Source organism: Ascaphus truei, chromosome 14, assembly GCF_040206685.1.
Source record: "Ascaphus truei isolate aAscTru1 chromosome 14, aAscTru1.hap1, whole genome shotgun sequence".
Classification (NCBI taxonomy): domain Eukaryota; kingdom Metazoa; phylum Chordata; class Amphibia; order Anura; family Ascaphidae; genus Ascaphus; species Ascaphus truei.
The window spans coordinates 52521179-52544268 of NC_134496.1; the positions used below are offsets into that span (position 1 = coordinate 52521179).

Consider the following 23090-nt stretch of genomic DNA (forward strand, 5'->3'; position numbering starts at 1 on the left):
GCAGTCACTTTATCCCCCTGTATCTTAGGCACCAAAACATAGAATGTAAGCTCATCTGGGCAGGGACTGTGTCAGTAACATCCCACGTGCTGCGTACCGCGTGTTTTACTGTAATTGTGAAGTGATTTGAGAACCATTAGGAAAAAAGCGCTATATGAAATAAAGCTGTTATTATTATTATTATTATTATTATTATTATTATTGGTACATACTGTTGGCTATCACAATATTAAACCCAGGTCTGGCCCTCTGAGCAGTTCTTGTCACGAGTCACTCCCTCATTTCTCTACCCAGTTCCTTTTTTTCCATGTTTCAGTTCTAACATGTCACTCACATACTTCACGTGTCTTTCTAAAACCCTCAGCCCAAAAATACACCAGATGCTGGTGCAAAGGGTTCTGGGTATGCACTTGCAGAGTTGCATGTGAAAAAATAAAGATTTACCAGCCAGAGATTTATATGGAAACAAAGAAACTTATCAAAGTCTGGAGGAATATTATTACGTTTTATATAAGAAGTGTGGGGGTGTTTTGAACAAATACATAAATCCCCATACTTTAGGTGACCTGTGGGTGAGAACTTCACTATCACATGTTTTGTCATTTCTTCCTGCCCATACCGTGCTTACCTCCTGTCACACTCCCGCTTGTGCTAGACGCTGTAGTGCCTGTTGTTGTAGAGGTTGTTGTATTTCTCGTTGTTGCTGTTGATATTGTGGCTGTAGGAGTCGGTTCCCCAGATGTTAACGCTGTGGGGTTAGCTGCAGGGGTGCTGTGGAATGTTGTGTTTGGGGCTATACTGGTCCCATGACTGTTAGATGCTGCAGAAGAGACACTGCTAGTATTTGTTATAGTAGTACTCTGCATTGTTGTATTTAATGTTACCTGACTGTCCAATGCATGAGAAGTGACACCACTGACTTTAGAAGTTGTTGTATTTGTTACAGATGCCGGATTGGTTACAGTAGTCAGGTTTCCTGATGTTACAGATGCCAGAGTAGTCAGGTTTCCTGATGTTACAGATGCTACAGTAGTCAGGTTTCCTGATGTTACAGATGTCGGTGTAGTCAGGTTTCCTGATGTTACGGATGTCGGAGTAGTCAGGTTTCCTGATGTTACAGATGCCGGAGTAGTCAGGTTTCCTGATGTTACAGATGTTGGAGTAGTCAGGTTTCCTGATGTTACAGGTACTGGAGTAGTCAGGTTTCCTGATGTTAGAGATGCCGGAGTAGTCAGGTTTCTTGATGTTACAGATGCCTGAGTAGTCAGGTTTCCTGATGTTACAGATGTTGGAGTAGTCAGGTTTCCTGATGTTACAGGTACTGGAGTAGTCAGGTTTCCTGATGTTACAGATGCCAGAGTAGTCAGGTTTCCTGATGTTACAGATGCTGCAGTAGTCAGGTTTCCTGATGTTACAGATGTCGGAGTAGTCAGGTTTCCTGATGTTACAGATGCCGGAGTAGTCAGGTTTCTTGATGTTACAGATGCCTGAGTAGTCAGGTTTCCTGATGTTACTGATGCCACAGTAGTGAGGTTTCCTGATGTTACAGATGCCGGAGAAGTCAGGTTTCCTGATGTTAGAGATGCTGGAGTAGTCAGGTTTCCTGATGTTACAGATGCTGGAGTAGTCAGGTTTCCTGATGTTACAGATGTCGGAGTAGTCAGGTTTCCTGATGTTACAGGTACTTGAGTAGTCAGGTTTCCTGATGTTACAGATGTCGGAGTAGTCAGGTTTCCTGATGTTACAGATGCTGGAGTAGTCAGGTTTCCTGATGTTACAGATGTCGGATTAGTCAGGTTTCCTGATGTTACAGATGCCGGAGTAGTCAGGTTTCCTGATGGTACTGATGCTGGAGTAGTCAGGTTTCCTGATGTTACTGATGCCTGAGTAGTCAGGTTTCCTGATGTTACTGATGCCTGAGTAGTCAGGTTTCCTGATGTTACAGATGTTGGAGTAGTCAGGTTTCCTGATGTTACAGATGCCGGAGTTGTCAGGTTTCCTGATGTTACAGATGTCGGAGTAGTCAGGTTTCCTGAGGTTACTGATGCCGGAGTAGTCAGGTTTCCTGATGTTACAGATGTCGGAGTAGTCAGGTTTCCTGAGGTTACTGATGCCACTGTAGTCAGGTTTCCTGATGTTACAGATGTCGGAGTAGTCAGGTTTCCTGATGTTACTGATGCCTGAGTAGTCAGGTTTCCTGATGTTACTGATGCCTGAGTAGTCAGGTTTCCTGATGTTACAGATGTCGGAGTAGTCAGGTTTCCTGATGTTACAGATGCCGGAGTAGTCAGGTTTCCTGATGTTACAGATGTCGGAGTAGTCAGGTTTCCTGATGTTACTGATGCTGGAGTAGTCAGGTTTCCTGATGTTACTGATGCGGGAGTAGTCAGGTTTCCTGATGTTACAGATGTCGGAGTAGTCAGGTTTCCTGATGTTACGGATGTCGTAGTAGTCAGGTTTCCTGATGTTACAGATGCCGGAGAAGTCAGGTTTCCTGATGTTACAGATGCTGGAGTAGTCAGGTTTCCTGATGTTACAGATGCCGTAGTAGTCAGGTTTCCTGATGTTACAGATGCCGGAGTAGTCAGGTTTCCTGATGTTACAGATGCTAGAGTAGTCAGGTTTCCTGAGGTTACTGATGCTGCAGTAGTCAGGTTTCCAGATGTTACAGATGTCGGAGTAGTCAGGTTTCCTGATGTTACAGATGCCGGAGTAGTCAGGTTTCCTGAGGTTACTGATGCTGCAGTAGTCAGGTTTCCAGATGTTACAGATGTCGGAGTAGTTAGGTTTCCTGATGTTACAGATGTCGGAGTAGTCAGGTTTCCAGATGTTACAGATGTCGGAGTAGTCAGGTTTCCTGATGTTACAGATGCCGGAGTAGTCAGGTTTCCTGAGGTTACTGATGCCGCAGTAGTCAGGTTTCCTGATGTTACAGATGTCGGAGTAGTCAGGTTTCCTGATGTTACAGGTACTGGAGTAGTCAGGTTTCCTGATGTTACAGATGTCGGAATAGTCAGGTTTCCTGATGTTACTAATGCCACAGTAGTCAGGTTTCCTGATGTTACAGATGTCGGAGAAGTCAGGTTTCCTGATGTTACAGATGCCGGAGTAGTCAGGTTTCCTGATGTTACAGATGTCGGAGTAGTCGGGTTTCTTGATGTTACTGATGCCGCAGTAGTCAGGTTTCCTGATGTTACAGATGTCGGAGTAGTCAGGTTTCCTGATGTTACAGATGCCGGAGTAGTCAGGTTTCCTGATGTTACAGATGTCGGAGTAGTCAGGTTTCCTGATGTTACTAATGCCACAGTAGTCAGGTTTCCTGATGTTACAGATGTCGGAGTAGTCAGGTTTCCTGATGTTACAGATGTCGGAGTAGTCAGGTTTCCTGATGTTACAGATGTCGGAGTAGTCAGGTTTCCTGATGTTACAGATGCCGGAGTAGTCAGGTTTCCTGATGTTACTAATGCCACAGTAGTCAGGTTTCCTGATGTTACAGATGTCGGAGAAGTCAGGTTTCCTGATGTTACAGATGCCGGAGTAGTCAGGTTTCCTGATGTTACAGATGTCGGAGTAGTCGGGTTTCTTGATGTTACTGATGCCGCAGTAGTCAGGTTTCCTGATGTTACAGATGTCGGAGTAGTCAGGTTTCCAGATGTTACAGATGTCGGAGTAGTCAAGTTTCCTGATGTTACAGATGTCGGAGTAGTCAGGTTTCCTGATGTTACAGATGCCGCAGTAGTCAGGTTTCCTGATGTTACAGATGTCGGAGTAGTCAGGTTTCCTGATGTTACAGATGCCGGAGTAGTCAGGTTTCCTGATGTTACAGATGCCGGAGTAGTCAGGTTTCCTGATGTTATAGATGTCGGAGTAGTCAGGTTTCCTGATGTTACAGATGCCGGAGTAGTCAGGTTTCCTGATATTACAGATGTCGGAGTAGTCAGGTTTCCAGATGTTACAGATGTCGGAGTAGTCAGGTTTCCTGAGGTTACTGATGCCGCAGTAGTCAGGTTTCCTGATGTTATAGATATCGGAGTAGTCAGGTTTCCTGATGTTACAGATGCCGCAGTAGTCAGGTTTCCTGATGTTACAGATGCCGCAGTAGTCAGGTTTCCTGATGTTACAGATGCCGGAGTAGTCAGGTTTCCTGAGGTTACTGATGCCGCAGTAGTCAGGTTTCCTGAGGTTACTGATGCCGCAGTAGTCAGGTTTCCTGATGTTACAGATGTCTTAGTAGTCAGGTTTCCTGATGTTACAGATGTCGGAGTAGTCAGGTTTCCTGGTGTTACAGATGCCGGAGTAGTCAGGTTTCCTGAGGTTACTGATGCCGCAGTAGTCAGGTTTCCTGATGTTACAGATGTCTTAGTAGTCAGGTTTCCTGATGTTACAGATGTCGGAGTAGTCAGGTTTCCTGGTGTTACAGATGCCGGAGTAGTCAGGTTTCCTGAGGTTACTGATGCCGCAGTAGTCAGGTTTCCTGATGTTATAGATGTCGGAGTAGTCAGGTTTCCTGATGTTACAGATGTCGGAGTAGTCAGGTTTCCTGAGGTTACTGATGCCACAGTAGTGAGGTTTCCTGATGTTACAGATGTCGGAGTAGTCAGGTTTCCTGATGTTACAGATGTCAGAGTAGTCAGGTTTCCTGATGTTACAGATGCCGGAGTAGTCAGGTTTCCAGATGTTACAGATGTCAGAGTAGTCAGGTTTCCTGATGTTACAGATGCCGGAGTAGTCAGGTTTCCTGATGTTACAGATGTCGGAGTAGTCAGGTTTCCTGAGGTTACTGATGCCGCAGTAGTCAGGTTTCCTGATGTTACAGATGTCGGAGTAGTCAGGTTTCCTGGTGTTACAGATGCCGGAGTAGTCAGGTTTCCTGAGGTTACTGATGCCGCAGTAGTCAGGTTTCCTGATGTTACAGATGCCGGAGTAGTCAGGTTTCCAGATGTTACAGATGCCGGAGTAGTCAGGTTTCCTGATGTTACAGATGCCGGAGTAGTCAGGTTTCCTGATATTACAGATGTCGGAGTAGTCAGGTTTCCAGATGTTACAGATGTCGGAGTAGTCAGGTTTCCTGAGGTTACTGATGCCGCAGTAGTCAGGTTTCCTGATGTTATAGATATCGGAGTAGTCAGGTTTCCTGATGTTACAGATGCCGCAGTAGTCAGGTTTCCTGATGTTACAGATGCTGGAGTAGTCAAGTTTCCTGATGTTACAGGTATCGCAGTAGTCAGGTTTCCTGGTGTTACAGATGCCGGAGTAGTCAGGTTTCCTGATGTTACAGATGCTGGAGTAGTCAGGTTTCCTGAGGTTACTGATGCCTGAGTAGTCAGGTTTCCTGATGTTATAGATGTCGGAGTAGTCAGGTTTCCTGAGGTTACTGATGCCTGAGTAGTCAGGTTTCCTGATGTTATAGATGTCGGAGTAGTCAGGTTTCCTGATGTTACAGATGTCGGAGTAGTCAGGTTTCCTGATGTTATAGATGTCGGAGTAGTCAGGTTTCCTGATGTTACAGATGTCGGAGTAGTCAGGTTTCCTGATGTTACAGATGTCGGAGTAGTCAGGTTTCCTGATGTTATAGATGTCGGAGTAGTCAGGTTTCCTGATGTTACAGATGTGGTGTTAGTGTCCACCCCCTGGCTTGTTGCTGTGTCCGGCCTGGTTGAATATCCTGTGATGGTTCCATTTGTCACAGGGGGTGTGGGAGTGACAGTGTATGTCGCTGTGTCATTTCCAGCTGTTACTGTCGAAGTCGTCTGGGGGACACTTGTACTTGTAGCATTTTCTGCAACTTGAAAAACAAAAAATACAAAAATTCAATACATGTATTTATCTAAATGTTAAAATTACAAGAGAGCTCACAGAGTGGTTCAAAAAAACCCATTCCTCCTTTTAATGTTTGTAGGATATTAATGTTTGGAATACAAAAGGCAGGTTGCAGTGGAACAAGCCATTCATTAGTGAACACATGTTACTATAGGTCTGAAAGGACCATCTGTGTGTTGCAGAACTGTGTACACACCAAACACTGCAGCCACAAAGGACTCGGTGCGCATGCATATTAGCCCACGCAGCGTGTCACATTTATCCATTCCATACCTGTGCAATTCACACCATCTCCAACGTAGCCGGCACCGCACTGACAGTGAAAAGAGCCAGCGATGTTAGAGCAGATCCCATCACTGGAGCAGTTGTTATTCCCTGGATCGGCGCACTCATCGTTATCTGTCAAAATCCCAAACATATCCATTTATATCTTTCTTATACATCAAATAGCAGAGAAATAGGATTATGCTGATTGAGGGGCTTGAAAAACATTGTAGTACCTTGTGTTTGACAGCAAAAGGGTATAAAGGCGTGGTGTTTAATGAGGCACAGTGCCTTATGTTTTGGTGTTTAATGAGGCACAGTGCCTTATGTTTTGGTGTGTAATGAGGCACAGTGACTTATGTTTTGGTGTTTAATGAGGCACAGTGCCTTATGTTTTGGTGTTTAATGAGGCACAGTGCCTTATGTTTTGGTGTGTAATGAGGCACAGTGACTTATGTTTTGGTGTTTAATGAGGCACAGTGCCTTATGTTTTGGTGTTTAATGAGACACAGTGCCTTATGTTTTGGTGTTTAATGAGGCACAGTGCCTTATGTTTTGGTGTTTAATGAGGCACAGTGCCTTATGTTTTGGTGTGTAATGAGGCACAGTGACTTATGTTTTGGTGTTTAATGAGGCACAGTGCCTTATGTTTTGGTGTTTAATGAGACACAGTGCCTTATGTTTTGGTGTGTAATGAGGCACAGTGACTTATGTTTTGGTGTTTAATGAGGCACAGTGCCTTATGTTTTGGTGTTTAATGAGGCACAGTGCCTTATGTTTTGGTGTTTAATGAGGCACAGTGCCTTATGTTTTGGTGTTCAATGAGGCACAGTGCCTTATGTTTTGGTGTTTAATGAGGCACAGTGACTTATGTTTTGGTGTTTAATGAGGCACAGTGACTTATGCTTTGGTGTTGACTAAAATGATAAATATAATATGTATATAGAAGCGGGGCAGTTTTAGCTGGAAGAACACCAGCTGGGGCTAATAATAGGAAATCCAGTCCAGGATTTGGGAATTCCATGCTGCCCAATTATGCAAGGCAGGTGCTGCAAACCAGCATGAGCTGCAGTGATACTGGTGTGAGTAGGAGGGTTCCCTATAACTCAGAGTGAGTATGAGTAGGAGTGTTCCAATAACCCAGAGTGGGCTGCAGTGATACTGGTGTGAGTAGGAGGGTTCCCTATAACCCAGAGTGAGCTGCAGGGTGAGTAGGAGGGTTCCCTTTAACTCAGAGTAAGCTGCAGTGATACTGGGGTGAGTAGGAGGGTTCCCTATAACCCAGAGTGAGCTGCAGGGTGTGTAGGAGGGTTCCCTTTAACTCAGAGTAAGCTGCAGTGATACTGGGGTGAGTAGGAGGGTTCCCTTTAACTCAGAGTAAGCTGCAGTGATACTGGGGTGAGTAGGAGGGTTCCCTTTAACTCAGAGTGAGCTGCAGTGATACTGGGGTGAGTAGGAGGGTTTCCTATAACCCAGAGTGAGCTGCAGTGATACTGGGGTGAGTAGGAGGGTTCCCTATAACCCAGAGTGAGCTGCAGTGATACTGGGGTGAGTAGAAGGGTTCCCTATAACCCAGAGTGTGCTGCAGTGATACTGGGGTGAGTAAGAATTGTTCCCTATAACCCAGAGTGAGCTGCAGTGATACTGGTGTGAGTAGGACGTGTTCCCTATAACCCAGAGTGAGTATGAGTAGAAGTGTTCCCTATAACCCAGAGTGAGCTGCAATGATACTGGGGTGAGTAGGAAGTGTTCCCTATAACCCAGAGTGAGCTGCAATGATACTGGGGTGAGTATGAGTGTTCCCTATAACCCAGAGTGAGCTGCAGTGATACTGGTGTGAGTAGGAGGGTTCCCGATAACCGAGAGTGAGCTGCAGTGATACTGGGGTGAGTAGGAAGTGTTCCCTATAACCCAGAGTGAGCTGCAGTGATACTGGGGTGAGTAGGAAGTGTTCCCTATAACCCAGAGTGAGCTGCAGTGATACTGGGGTGAGTAGGAAGTGTTCCCTATGGCCCCCAGTGTTTGCACATAAGATAACGAAGCTACACCTTAGGGCCTCACAATACGAGGGGTCTCTAATATAGAGAAAAATTAATGCATTTCAATGTTTTAAAATCAAATGATAAATAAAGAAGATATGGGAAAAAGAGCAGCGTGTGAGTACATATGTATACTGTATTGTATTGTATAATTATAAAATAAATGTTTTAACTATAATTTAATTATTTATTAAAAGTCCGGCATGCTTAGCCTCCCTCTCCTTCCAAGCCTCTAAATGACAGAGGGGGGAAGCGTGCGCTCTGGAGGCGAGGAATACTGCGAGAAAGTGCCGGTGTGCTGTGTGATTGCTGTGCCAGATTATTAATAACATCCTGTAGAGAGAGAGCGTCTCCACAAACCTCTGCAGCTGCCATTCACTCTGCTGAAGCCTGTGCTGCAATCACATCTAAAGCTTCCCACAGTATTCCTACATTCTTCTCCCGCAGCTGTGCAGTGCAGTGTAGAATTATTACATTCATCAGCATCTGCAACAAAATACATCCAGATGCTTGGTGAGTTTCTCATGCAATGGAAATGGGGACATAGAACAGCACACACGTCTAGGTCATGGATACTAGATGTTCACAGAGCTCCAGTTTCCATCAACCTAAATGTATAAGGTCCAGGCCAGGGGTGCTCAACTCCAGTCCTCAAGCCCCCTCAACAGGCCAGGTTTTAAGGATTTCCCAGCACAGGTGGCTCAATCGAAGCTGGGATATCCTTAAAACCTGACCGTTGGGGGCGGGCGAATGAAGATAGGACAATTTCAAGCCTGAATAATAATTGCGCTATATTGTCTTTATACATATATATTCAGCGTGTAACTAGTTAAAATAAGGAATTTAGTATTAAATTACAAATGATATTGGGGTGGTTAGAAATAGTTAGTTAGTAAAAACATACAATAGAGATTGGTTTTAAAGATTAGGAACACAGTTAATCCTATAGTTACTTAGTGACCGAAGAAAGGAGATAGGTAAATAAAAGTAAATGTTGCTAAATGAAGAAACATTGCTCTAACGTTGATGACTAAGGACATTTGTCTGACTGCGGGAAAGACATGTGATTGCTACTGTCTCTACTATATACATTCACCCCATTGCACCCTAGTTTATCTTTTAGGTTAATTAGAGAGCGTTGATTCCATTTCTATAGGTGACTGCTACTGTAGGTTAAGACTGGTTAAGGAAAATGTATAAAGATTGTACTTGGATGTACTGTATAGAATCCAGAATCATTATCACCACGCTGAAGCCGAATCATTTGATTCTCCACTCTATAATTAAATGCTATATGCCTGAAAACCGGATGTAACTACCGAAATGAGGCTGTGAAAAATGTGTTCTATGGTCTCTGAATAAATTGAGGAAGGAACCAGACTATGGACTGTTTGATATATCACTGAAAGATGGGACATTTATTTGCACCCATCTAATGAAGCAAATATTCAGAGGTCTTGAGGTGTGGAGTTGAGCACCCCTGGCCCAGACAATCAGGCACATTGCGGCTCCCTCCCTCCTGCCGAGCTGTGAGAGCAGAGATAAATAAGCATTGAACCATATTTGGGGTCCAGCTGGAGTAGATTTGCAGTTCGCATTCAGACCAGAGTTCACACAGATCTTTCTTCATCCGTCAATGTAAACGCTGCAACCTGCCATGTTGCTGTAGCAATGAGGTTAGTAGGACCGCCGTAGCTTACTGCCCACTACTTGTGCACATCTTGTCAATAGGCAAAGTGTTAATAAGCATTCAACCCTTCTCACTGCCAGAGCAACTTGCAACACATTGGCAGTGAAGGGGTCAATCATTGTACATACCTACACAAGAGCCATTCACAGGTTCAAACCCAGCCTTGCACGGACACTGGTAGCTGCCATTTGTGTTCTGACAGTCTGTATTAGCGGAACATGAAGAGGTATTGAGCTGACACTCATTGATATCTGAAAGGAAGACGAATTTACCATTAGCTGATATCGTTCATTGGTTCCTTTTATCTTTCTGGCACATTCATAAAGCATCATTTTCTAATCTCCTATGTGGTTGTTGCAGAAATGTTATAATTCTCACTTTACATTAGCGTTGTGTTTGAGTCCGGTGTTGGATACACACATCACAACATAAGTGGTATAATACTCTATGGGAGCAGGTTTTTATATGTGACAAGATATAGCCCCCTGTAACAAAACTTACCTTCACAGTGCACCCCATCCCCGGAGTACCCGCTCCTGCACGAGCAGCTGAAGGACCCAGCAGTGTTGTTGCAGTCTGCCCACTTGCTACAGTTGTCCAGGCCCCTGGAACACTCATCAATGTCTGTGCAGTTCTCCCTCTCATAGCCCAAGTCACAGACACAGCTGTAGGAGCCGAGTGTGTTTGTACACGTGGAATGCAACGGACAGGAGGTCGCATTTCCCTCACATTCATCAATATCTGCAAAGTCAAAGCGCCAGTTTGAATGAGTAGACAGTGAGCACCAGTGTTTACAATGGCCAGGAATGGATAACATGTCAGAATGAGGCTATACACAGACTGGCAGGTGCCTGTAATAACCAGATAAGGGGAGGGACCTCGGGGCCTTTAAAAGTAAGATTCGCTAACAGATAGAACTAGAAGAACTATGGCGCCAATTGGAGCATCCTGATCATTGCCAAGTTTACTAAGAGAAGATGAGAATACAGTATACAGGCACTCACTATACAGACCCAGACACTGGGGACTGAGAAAACAGTATACAGGCACTCACTATACAGACCCAGCCACTGGGGACTGAGAAAACAGTATACAGGCACTCACTATACAGACCCAGCCACTGGGGAATGCGGAGGACATGTATATATGTTACTGTATTCAGCTTCCAAAGTACCTGATAGATCACGGTCTCTTCGGATTAGAGGATTAACACCAGAAACGCCCGGGCGGAGCACAGACACTCAGAGCGGACACGTCCCTAAAGCTGCACCCAGTGCTTGTCAGGGGAAAACAATTACTCTATATAAAACTGTCACCAATGAGAAAATATGGTGATGTGAACGGAGGTCCAGATAGTAGCGTGGATATCATTATGTTTAAAATCAGATTTAATGGGTATGCATTAAAAAATGAGGACGGAACAAAGAGAATGTCTAAAAAAAGTATTAAACTAATAAAGCTGTTAATAACGCACTATAATGCTGTTAATAGAGCACTATAATGCTGTTAAGAAAGCACTATAATGCTGTTAATAAAGCACTGTAATACTGTATACCTATAATAAACACTACCAATATAGGGCAATCCCGTTAGCTCGGATGGCTCAGGGTATGGTAACCCAAACTTAACCAACAAGTAGAACAGTAGGGTCAGTGTGAAACACAGTATTAGTGTCTACACAGCAATTGCACACATTTAGCCAGAACACAGAGTCAGTCTATGGCTAGTGGGACTTTAAGCACAGTAATGCATACTCAACTCCTCCAGCTAAACTCTTACCCTCAAAACATACCCCTATACACAGTGGGAGGGAGAGGGTGGGAAACGGAGCTGGATAGAGGTCCCTGTAAGCTAGTCTATGCTGTCCCTGCGGGGGTAACAGTGCACACAGCGATGTTTTCCCCTCACAAGCACTGAGTACAGCTATAGGGACCTGTCCGCTCTGTGTCTGTGCTGCGCCCGGGCGTCTCTGTTTTTGTGTTCCCTTTAGCTGCCCAAGTGCTCCTGCTTGTTGGATGACCTCTGGTCATCATAGGTACAACGGGTATCTTCGTGTGTGTATCTGAGTAACACTGGAGGTAACAATGTTTAAATGATCCAAGTAATATAATATTTTCAATACAAGTCTGACTTTATAACTGAGTCCTGCGCCTATTTCCAGTAAAGATGGTGACTTTGTTCTCCTGACTGGCATCAGGACACAAATTAATTCTGGATTAAACCAGCTTCTGTTTTCTTACACGTATCTGCTCTTTGGATACTCAGTGCCACGGACCGCACACCCCTTATTCCTGTCCACACTGGGTGATTTATTTAGTGGCTCGTTTGTCTGCCCGACTGCGAATAACCCCCTGAAGGGGCTGCCACCTGTGGCATCTATATGTTACAGTACCTCCATCTCTGCTAATGGGATCCCTACACATTGTTTGTCATCGGAAGTAATAGACATACTGCTAGGCAATATGTTGTAGGCCTGTGTAGCAGAGACTGGGCTAAGGATCTGGCCCGTGAAGTGACAGACAGCAGATCGGTTTGAATCCCACTACAAGCTACTTATCGCATTGAGCAAATTACCTATCTGTGAAGTGCTGACATCTTCCCTTTAAACTGCCCCGGTGCTGTTTGTATTATGTCTCCTAATAAAGCTGTGTATTATTTGAACCTTGCCTGGCCCACCATGGTGTGACACACCTACCTCTGCTTGGCTCTACCAGTGGCTGTATCTCACCTGTGCAGTTGGCTCCGCTGTATCCGGACAGGCAGTCGCATGTGAAGTTGCCATTGGTGTTGATACAGATGGATTGGGTGGGACAGACTGTTGAGTTAGAGTCTGCACACTCATTGATATCTGCAAACAGAGATGGATCCTCAGTCACTGTGCTGTTAGGAGCTTCCACTGACCTGGCACTCAGGGACTACTTACATTTAATATCAAATGCCCTTGAGTTCTGTTTTTATTTTCTCTGATACTACATTTTGAAAGCACATGTTTTGCTCGTGTGATGTCCTAGCCAGACTTTCCATGTTATCCAATGTGATGCTTTAACTTCTAATGGGATTTATTTTCACTTCGTCATTCTGTAATGCTGCAATATTTTTACAGTTATGTTTTGTGTTTTTGGGAGTATATACAATGGCTGCTGGTTTCCCACACACCGTAGGATTTAGACATCGTAACCGTTTGCCATCTTAAGAGTATAAGCATTATAATGTTATTTCTCAGTAGAACCTGAAAACCAGTGTAAGGTAAAAGTACTGAATATTTTTAACAATCCTATTAATTCCTGGGATTTTCTTCAAATATTATTTGGCTGTAACATTTTTTATCAGATCAGCTTAAGCTCTTTTTTCTCCCTGATCACACATCTCACTCTGAAAATGCCCACTATTTTGTTGTACTAGGGAAATATTTATGGATTATAAAAAGTTAATCACTGAGTTTCATATGTGTAGACCCTGTATGTATACTGTGGGCAATATATAATCTGCTCCACCTATCACATGGTTCGATACAGAATAAGGGCCTGTTCTGCCTGGAACATGACCGCAGAGATAGGATTGGATAAGAAGAAGAACAGATGGAATGTTGAAACAAGCGGTCAGTTTGAGAGACACAGAGCGACCCTCTTTTCCCACAGGGAAGTTAGTATATTAATATTTACTTGGTTGGTGTTTGTATAACTTCACCTATACACTCACATTATTGCACTGTGTCCTATGTACTGCCCACATTTTGGGATATTCAATATATTTAATATATATGATTTCTCACTTTTTAGGTCCCATTGGACCAACTATACACACCTATACTAACTTTACACATTTTGGTGTGCTTGGACATTCTTTTGTCTAGATGCAGAGAGAGTCCAACTGCCATTCTGAGACAGAGACACAGAGATAGAAGTGACAGTCTGAGAGGCACACACAGAGACAGCCCAGGTGACAGTGAAAGGGGCTGCAGTGAGACAGCCTGACACTCAGAGAGGTGAAAGAGGAGGCTTGCAGGAGACTGCTTGCCAAGGAGAAAGTGAGAGAGCAGCAGGAAACACATTCTCTACACACAGAGAAAGAGAGAGGAGAAGTGCCCAGAGCAAGAGAGAGCCAGATACTTGCTGGGCTGTCAAAGTGGAACAGGATCACAGACATCAGGGAGGCCTTTTCTTGCAACTTGTGTATCCTTTACAAATCACTCACACACATCACAAATGTTGAACCCTTAACTGGCTGCAATGCAATTACATGCCAATACATGGTAAGAGCTCCAAAGCAGTGCTGGTAATAATATTGGCCTAAGAGGCTTCCATATTGGACACCGGGGCTAATAAAATGGACAATAGTGCAGCGTCCTTTTTTATTGTGAGTTGCAGATGTACAGTATATTGTATATATTATGGGTGTATAACATGTAAGGGACACCGGTTAAGGTTACCCAGGGGTCAGAAATCACTGGTAAATATATACACGGATCTCGTCTGGTTTCATTCAAAGGGCCCAATTGTGGTGTTCTAAGGGAGGAAAGACTCAGGCCCCCACCACAGCACAAATAGACTGTGGAAATAGAGGGGTTACATAAGAATGTAGCAAGAAATGTTATTATTGCAGCTTTGAATTCACTGCAGCATTTCCCCCCCCCCCCCCCCCCTCAGTTATGAATGGGCCGTGCACTAAAGCAGTGTGTACTGTATGAATTCTGTGATATTTGTTTGACTTTCAGAACTAAACTTAGAAAGGTTTACATGTATATACAGATTAACAACGAATAGATGTTTAACTGCTTCTCCAATAGATGTTTCTAGGTGCAATTGCACCATTAGAGTTACGATTCCTGACAGCACGTGTATTGTACTTCTCATGGTTCTACACCCTGGTATGTTTTCTGATGCCAGGAGAGAGCTGAGCCCTGAAGGACACATAGAGCTGGTATACACAGTACTCACCAACGCACAGCCGGGAGGCGACTCCTGTATACCCAGCTTTACATTGACACGTGTAGTTCCCAGGCACATTGGTACAGTGGGCGTTCTCAGCACATGGAGAGGTGGAATTCACGGCACATTCATCAATGTCTGATGGGAAGAGGACAGAATGCAGATTTCCAACGCTGCACAAAGGGGCAAACAGTACAGAGATCCCACATCTACTGTATCATAAATCAGAAGCACACTCTTTCCTGTCCGCACTGTGTGACACTGCGCAATTAGGTAATCCAGAGCAAGCAGGAAACACCATGAGTCACCTGCATGTCTGAGATGCAGCAGCATAAACTAGTGCTAAGTATGACTGTACTTTCTACTATCAAAAGTGAGAGATAAAAAGAAAATGTTAAAATAGCTCCTGCCTTTACACCTGGCCACCTCTAATGACCTCTAATGACCTCTAAAATCAGGTAGCTATTGGGGGAAAGTCAGAGCAGTCTGTGTATTGGGACACTTTCAGGCTGGAAGGTGAGAGATGCACACACAGTAGTGCTGCTGCTGCTGCTGCTGCTGCTGCTGCTGCTGCTGCTGCTGCTGCTGCTGCTGCTGCTGCTGCTGCTGCTGCTGCTGCTGCTGCTGCTGCTGCTGCATGGATGTGATTGAGCAGGAAGGGGAGCTGCGTAGAGAATAGATAATGACAGTTACCGTCACACTTGGAGTGGTTGAATTCATTCACTTTGTATCCAGCGTCACAGCTGCAGTTGTATCCGTCACGAATATCGGTGCAAATTTGTTCACAACTTGACGTGTTGAGATAACACTCGTTTATATCTGGATAAAAAAATACATTCAAATATTTTAAAAAACAATACTATTTTTTTGTATATATTCAGTTTACTATAAAACAGTTCCAGATACATAGTACATTTCTAGTAACAATGTACGTTTAATTGAACGTTTCTTTCCTGTTAAAGGAATACAGCATCTTCCTGCACAGCAGCCAATCAGACTAAATCTTTTTCTGAACCCAAATATGAATATTTTCCTGAACCATGAAGTAAATAAAGACTTTCAGAGACTTTTAACATGAACATGCTTTGCACACCCCTCTGCCTCTGAACATCACATGAACATGCTCTGCACACGGTCACCCCTCTGTGTGTGAAAGAGTTAATGCCGGAGTACTAAAGATTAGTAGCAGAGTTAGTACTCCAGGCCTCCTTTGGGCCACCCAGAGAACTGGGAACCCGTGGAACGTATGGATTCCAAGGGAATATCCAGGCTCCGAGGGGCTCTTATTGGTAGGCACAGACATGTACGACACCGGGTGAAACTCCCAGATGATACGAGTACAAAGATACAAAGCAGCACCCAGGCTGTCAGATAACAGCCATCGCTGCTTTCATTGTAGTCATTTCTGTAGGTACAATGCTGTTATTTTGGGCCCCATGCCACAGAAAGAGAGGAAGGGATATTTGGCCTTACCAGCACACTTTATTCCGTCTCCACTCAGGCCAGAAGGACAGGGCCCACATGCAAACCCTTCCCCCGGGGCTCTTATATCCCTGCAGCTGCTGTTATCATAACATTTATTTTCCAAGCAGGAGTCCAGATCCTCTTCACAGAACATTCCTGTCCATGCAGCAGAGCAGTTACAGCCTGCAACCTGCAGAGAAAGGACCAACGCGCAGAGAATCAGCCACAAACTACACATTCAGGGACTAGTGATACAAATAAACCCATGCAGTTTCTGTCCTTTCCCCAATTTCAATATAAAATCAGAGGTCTATTGTAAATTACATCAATTCTGTGCGTGACAAACCTGAGTTATCAGGGTCTGTGACCTTTTCTGAACAAGGAATTCTGACATTAGCTAATCTCTGGACACCTAACAAGCTCCTATTGAACCCCCAAAATAACCACAACATATATATATAAGCATATGAGTGTCACAGAGGAGTGCTACTGAGCATGGCAATATAAATTTAAAACCAGAGACAGAACATAAAACACAGACAAAGCTCAGTTTTAGCACATCCAGTGAAACTCATACACGGTACAGTGCCTAAATATATGTGTATAAATATCTATTAAGTAAAATGGTCTTTTAGTTTGACATTTTTGGCCAAAATTGTTGTAAGCCCCTGAGCCAACTTCACGGCAGACCACAATTCAGGGGTCCCTAACGCTAATATAAATTCTTAATAACCTGTGTAATAACAGGAAGAATGATTTATAGTAAATCTGTCAATATTAGTTGCAAAGTTCTAAGTCTGATTGAAGCCTTTATTAACCTGTACATTACCAGGAAAAGCACTCTGTATTAGAGTTGTCACAACCATCCTGCAAGCAAACAAGTTCCCCTGTGTGGAAGATGCTATGGAGTGAGCCCTTAACCATTTAAATGTGGGAGGGGGTGAGCTTAAATTAAGTAGGAGGTTGCCAACCTCCAATCAGCCAAGACTAGCTGAAACACAATTGTGAAATATACTGGACACCTAACAAGCTCCTATTGAACCCCCAAAATAACCACAACATATATATAAGCATATGAGTGTCACAGAGGAGTGCTACTGAGCATGGCAATATATATTTAAAACCAGAGACAGAACATAAAACACAGACAAAGCTCAGTTTTAGCACATCCAGTGAAACTCATACACGGTACAGTGCCTAAATATATATGTATAAATATCTATTAAGTAAAATGGTCTTTTAGTTTGACATTTTTGGCCAAAATTGTCTGTGTTTTATGTTCTGTCTCTGGTTTTAAATTAGCTAATCTCACCTGATTTGCAATGAGTGTTACACTGGTGAAAATACCCACTACCACTTAATGTGTCCACTTACCCTGAAGTTTGTGTTGTTCTCCACACTCGTTGTCTTGTTATAGAAGCAGCTGCCATTGTTGGTGCAGTTACACAGGACCAGGGTGAGAACTATCTCAGAAGCTGCTTTGGAGTCATTTGCTTGGATGATGGCGATAATTGGTGCCGAGCTGGTCGGATTCCACACCAGGGCTCCACTTTCTGTATAACCACAAAACAGAGACCAGGCTATGGAATAATGACTGAAACGGTGCTGAGATGACACAGTATGGACCTCTAACGTGAAGCTGACCAGCTCCTGCAGGTAGCTCAACATAGAAATGGAAACAGAAGGACGGTGTGTACTGGGGACTGTGTTTCAGTGTTATAGGATCTCATATAATCTCTATTACATTTCAATTTGTACATATGTCTGTTAGAGGAGATAAGCAGGAGAGGATTCCTCTGTATTCTGAGTGCACATTGGATACTTATGTTTATAATATTCTTACCTGTTATATTTATATCACTGGAGTTTGTCTGCAGAGAGAACACCACGGTGTCATTATTCTGGTCCGTGGCTGTGTAATACACTGTCACAGGTGTGTTCAGCGCTGTGCTTAGAGTGGACGGGCCGGTTATATTGGGAGGAAAGTTATCTGGAGAAGGAAACATTGCAGAAGAAAAGTTTGGTAACGATTCTTTAATCAGCTCATTCTAATAACTGGCAATGTATTAATCTGCATCACAGAACCTCTCCTACTCCCTGCAACAAAGAACCTCCCCCACTCCCTGCAGCACAGAACCTCCCCTACTCCCTGCAACACAGACCCTCCCCTACTCCCTGCAGCACAGAACCTCCCCCACTCCCTGCAGCACAGAACCTCCCCCACTCCCTGCAGCACAGACCCTCCCCTACTCCCCGCAGCACAGAACTTCCCCTACTCCCCGCAGCACAGAACCTCCCCTACTCCCTGCAACACAGAACTTCCCCTACTCCCCGCAGCACAGAACCTCCCCCACTCCCTGCAGCACAGACCCTCCCCTACTCCCTGCAGCACAGAACCTCCCCTACTCTCTGCAGCACAGAACCTCCCCTACTCTCAAAATTCTTCTTGGCAGAAAATCTGGTAGCGCATCATAACACGCGCGCATGCGCAGGCAGCTGCTGACACCGGCCCCATTGCGCACAGCAGTAGACACTGGGACCGAGGCCTAAAGGTTATATGAAAAAAGTGCCTCCTCTTATTGTCACAGAACTCTTTGATTTTTATTGCACCCTTAGACTTGTGCAAATACATGTAACAGAGTGAGATCTCCACTGTAGATGAGAATTTGGGGGTTCCCTCTTACTCATGGTGTTGTTCTGTTCCGTGAATGATTTAGCGTTCTCCAGCGTGGCTCGTCCCACTGCAAAGTCTCCTGTACTCAAGATGTCAAAGATGCACTCATCATTCCCTTTACAGGTTTCATTCGCTCTCTGAATGGTGGCCGGGTTACTAATTAACAGCAGCTCATCATAAAACAGGGGCACAAAGCTGTTATTGTTGTAGGTGAGCCACGATTCTCCCTCCGTGGCATTGTAGGCAAAGATGCTGCTTAGATCGGTGGTTTTCCCTGTGAAAGAAAATGGTCACTTTAGAGTCTAATTATTATTAACTGGATTATGATGGGACCTGCACTACGAGGGTTCAGTTACCGTGTGCAACACAGTCTTTTATATAAAAATAACCTTTCTTTTTCCTCCGCAGGTAGAAGTAGTCACTATTAGTCAGGGAAATGCTTGCTTAGGTAAGAATAGACTAGTACCAGGGGTTCCTGAATATTAATATTGTTATTATTGGAACAGTTTTCTTCATACTAATATAATAGGTAATCGGACCTAGAAAAGCTCACATTCTAAGGAAAGACTTTTAAGGCAGAATTTACCTTCACTCCAAACTATGAGCATATGTAGTTGGGTTGTAGTGTGCTCCTGCTATTAGTGGAAAAGATAACAATGTATCTATTGTAAAAGAAGCTTAAATACAGACACTTACAGGTCTTTCCAATTTCAAAGATGAGGGAATCGTTGGGGAGTTTCTCTCCATTGTATTGCAGCCGTGATCCATTAGCTGCCGTGAAATCATCCGTTTTATCATCGTTAAAGACACCTAGAATAATGACATATATTATAATGTAAATAAATATTATATGTGCTATTGAATCTCTTCTACCAGTGCATATGTCCAAGATACAATAAATAGCTCATCTGCACCCTGTCTGAGAAGTTGGCGTTGTGATATCCCACACATCTTAAATAAATAGAGTCAAGAACATGAAGAAATAATAAAATCTCTTTGAGATTGCCAGAAAGGGCCCAGGCTGAACCTCAAACCTCAGGCATCTGTTTTGCTGTTAAACTGACACTACGATGGCCCCTGAGAACATGTATCTCTTATCTCTAAATCATGGAGGTTCTTTTCTCAGATTGGTTTCTTGCTGTGTTAGCAGAAACTTGGGGCGTGTTTACATGGAGCAATAGGAAGAGTTGCAAAGAGTTACTAGATGCATGGAAGACAATAAAAACTATGAGGATTAAATTGGAGGAATAAATCCATGAGTGAAAGATACTGTATCAATCATGAAAACAACAACAGGAGAGTATATGTGACATCTATAGGGTACTAGTGTATATATGTATGTCTTTATTTATATAGTGCCCACAATGTATTCAGAATCAGTGCTTCACAAAGGAGACAAAACAGTAATAATAACTGTATTATTAATAACAGTACAGGGAATTATAATCCAATAAGTGTAACAAAGTCAGACAAGAAGAAAGGAAATCCCTGTTTTATGACCACAACCACAAGAACAATAGTGTGATGTGACTTGTGAGTTATGGGATTTACAGGAGCTATAAGATATACTGTAGATCAGCAAAACTAAACTCCTACTTGTCTCGCTCTCACAGGTGAGACCTTTTCTCCTTGTAGTTTAATTATCACAATAATAAAATATAATTTGCTATTTATTTGCCTGCTGAGAAACCACTTACCCAGAAGGCCTTCTGTTTTGTTCTTATATGAAGAATCCAAACTTGTGACAAAACTCAAAGCTCCCAACTTAGCCGAAACGGTCAGTGAGATTCCACCATCAAAAGACGCTTTGACTTCGTTCTGGTTTGTCTTCTCCAAGGTGAATTTGTCAATGTATGTGACATTTTCTTAGTATAGAGAAAACACATGTCATATTAAAAGATGCATTGTTTAATCCTTGTGTTACGGCTACAGTAAGGATATTGTTTAATCCTTGTGGTATAGATACAGTAAGGATATTGTTTAATCCTTGTGGTATAGATACGATAAGGATATGGTTTAATATCACTAAACAGTTTATTATTAACAATTCAGAATGAATCCCATTGTAAGAGAATTGCAGAGCAATGTATAACTGTAACTCGTGTGAAATAGAATCTTACCCGTCACTGTAAATTCAGTACCATTAATCCTCACAGTTGTTGAATTTCCATCAAACACTTTCCATTCAACCTGAGAAAGATAAGAACCTGAGATTGATGTCTGGGTCAGGACTAATTATAGGTTATTGTTTTCCACTCCTGTTTCTGTTTAATTCCCTGTTATCAGAAGGCTATTGTATACATTAATCACTGCATCAAGCTGCAATAACAGAACATTAAGGATTTACTGTAGCATTATAACTGAGACGTGGGCAGACCCCAGTGTGCGAAATCTAAGCCAACCAGAACCTTACATTCCAAAACCAAATACCAAAGGAGAACCCTGAAGGTGTTTAGAATCAAAACGAGAACACCAGGACAATTGTCAATCAATACTTTGGAGCTGTGATTGGTGCTAAGAACTTGGGGGGTTTGTTGCCATATCTTAAACATTTTTCATGCGTTATTATGCTATTTTAGCTTTATCTTTCCTTTTTTTCACCCCCATAATTTGGTAAAACTTCAATAGCAAAACAAACAGTTATGGGAAAAAGCAAAAACACAACATATTTAGAGCCAAAACCATGTTTTTAAAAAAACTTTTTACTTTTTTAAAAACTAAATCATAAAAGTGCCCACCTTTTATTATAAATATATAACTTTGCCTGTAGGAATTACCAATGTGTATAACAGGTTGTAGCATTGTCAGTAATAACCATGTCTAACAAACATTCCAAAATGTGATACAATCTCTGATACTCTTATATATCCCACACACAAAACTTACCTGCGTCTGATTGTTTATCTCTGATATTCATATATATCCCGCACACAAACCTTACCTGGGTGTGACTGTTTATCTCTGATACTCTTATATATCCCGCACACAAACCTTACCTGCGTCTGACTGTTTATCTCTGATACTCTTATATATCCCGCACACAAACCTTACCTGGGTCTGACTGTTTATCTCTGCTGCCAGCCCCACAAAGTTAGTTGCTTGGGACGTTCCATTCCCGGCTCTGGCCGTGCGGCCCTGGAGTCTGAAGATCATTGTATCATTCTCGTCCTTGACGTTGGCCAAGATATACTCGCCCAGACCATTAAAGGTGTATTGCACACCGTCCAGTGTGTTAATGTGAGGGTCTCCAAAGAAAAATCCTTACATAGGAAACAAAAATATATGTTTAGTTTATAGCGACCCACAAAATTTAGTGTTTTCAAACAAGTGCGACAAACATTAATTAAGACAAACTCCAGGGCTTACCTATGCGTGGTGGAATGTATCCAAAACAGTAGTCAACGGGCCTCTTCTCTCTATACATAGCGCAGAGAGAGTAAGACCCAGAGTCTCTGCAGCAGTTGTTATATGGATCTACCTCATTCACTGTGAGAAGAGAAGAGAGAGTCACCACAGAGTAATGATACACGGCTCACTGCTCCTGCTCCGGAGGAGGGGTAGGTTACAGATGTAGCACGATGGTTGGTCGGCACGGAATCCACCACTGGTACGGTCCTGGTACCCGCGTGCTCTCAAATACCTGCGACCAGACTAATGGCCAATCAGGAGTAACACAGCGGGCATCCCTGCTTCTGAATGGGACTCCTGCATCAGTCTGTAAGAGACATGCTATGAGAGTGAGACAGGATCAGTCACTATCCCTGTGCACCTCTAACAGGCCATCGCGCAGGTTTTATTTTAATATTATAGGATTGAAGCAGAGAGTCTCCGGAGCTGATCCGCATTAATTTCAGCCCCGGGGACCCCGTGCTTCCTGAGTTACAAGCCCCTGTATGGGGTGCCGGTATCTCCCTGCATGTTTAATGCTCCCAAGTCACGTGACCAGGACATTTAAACGCACAGGAGATACAAACACTTCCAATTGAGCCTGTAACTCGGGAAGCAGGGGGACCCCGGGGCTGAAATTAATGCGGCTCAGCTCCGGAGACCCCCTGCTTCAATAGTATGTTACTAAAATAAAAGTTGCGCGATCGCCTTTTACAGGTGCGCAGGGAGAGTGACTGATCCTGTCTCACTCTTACAGCGCGTCTCCTCCAGAAGCAGGGACGCCCGCTGTGTAATCCTCATCGGCCATTAAGTCTGGTCGTGGG

General features: G+C 43.5%; 1 protein-coding gene across 5 annotated transcripts in view; it reads right to left on the reverse strand.

The window, feature by feature from the left end:
* LOC142466165 (uncharacterized) overlaps positions 1-23090 on the reverse strand; it is a 206534-nt gene that overhangs the window by 150007 nt on the left and 33437 nt on the right. For 4 of the 5 annotated variants that reach the window (XM_075570996.1, XM_075570994.1, XM_075570993.1 and 1 more), the window contains exons 18-34: positions 22246-22365; positions 21931-22139; positions 21000-21069; positions 20577-20744; positions 19576-19689; positions 18890-19153; positions 18049-18195; positions 17580-17758; positions 16215-16395; positions 15435-15560; positions 14751-14879; positions 12542-12661; positions 10315-10554; positions 9942-10064; positions 8484-8609; positions 6094-6219; positions 629-5785 (exon numbers count right to left, since the gene is read on the reverse strand). In XM_075570996.1, coding sequence (XP_075427111.1) covers positions 629-5785; positions 6094-6219; positions 8484-8609; positions 9942-10064; positions 10315-10554; positions 12542-12661; positions 14751-14879; positions 15435-15560; positions 16215-16395; positions 17580-17758; positions 18049-18195; positions 18890-19153; positions 19576-19689; positions 20577-20744; positions 21000-21069; positions 21931-22139; positions 22246-22365 — 7599 coding nt within the window. The remainder of the gene's footprint in view (positions 1-628; positions 5786-6093; positions 6220-8483; positions 8610-9941; positions 10065-10314; positions 10555-12541; positions 12662-14750; positions 14880-15434; positions 15561-16214; positions 16396-17579; positions 17759-18048; positions 18196-18889; positions 19154-19575; positions 19690-20576; positions 20745-20999; positions 21070-21930; positions 22140-22245; positions 22366-23090) is intronic. The other variant, XM_075570995.1, reaches the window with a different exon arrangement.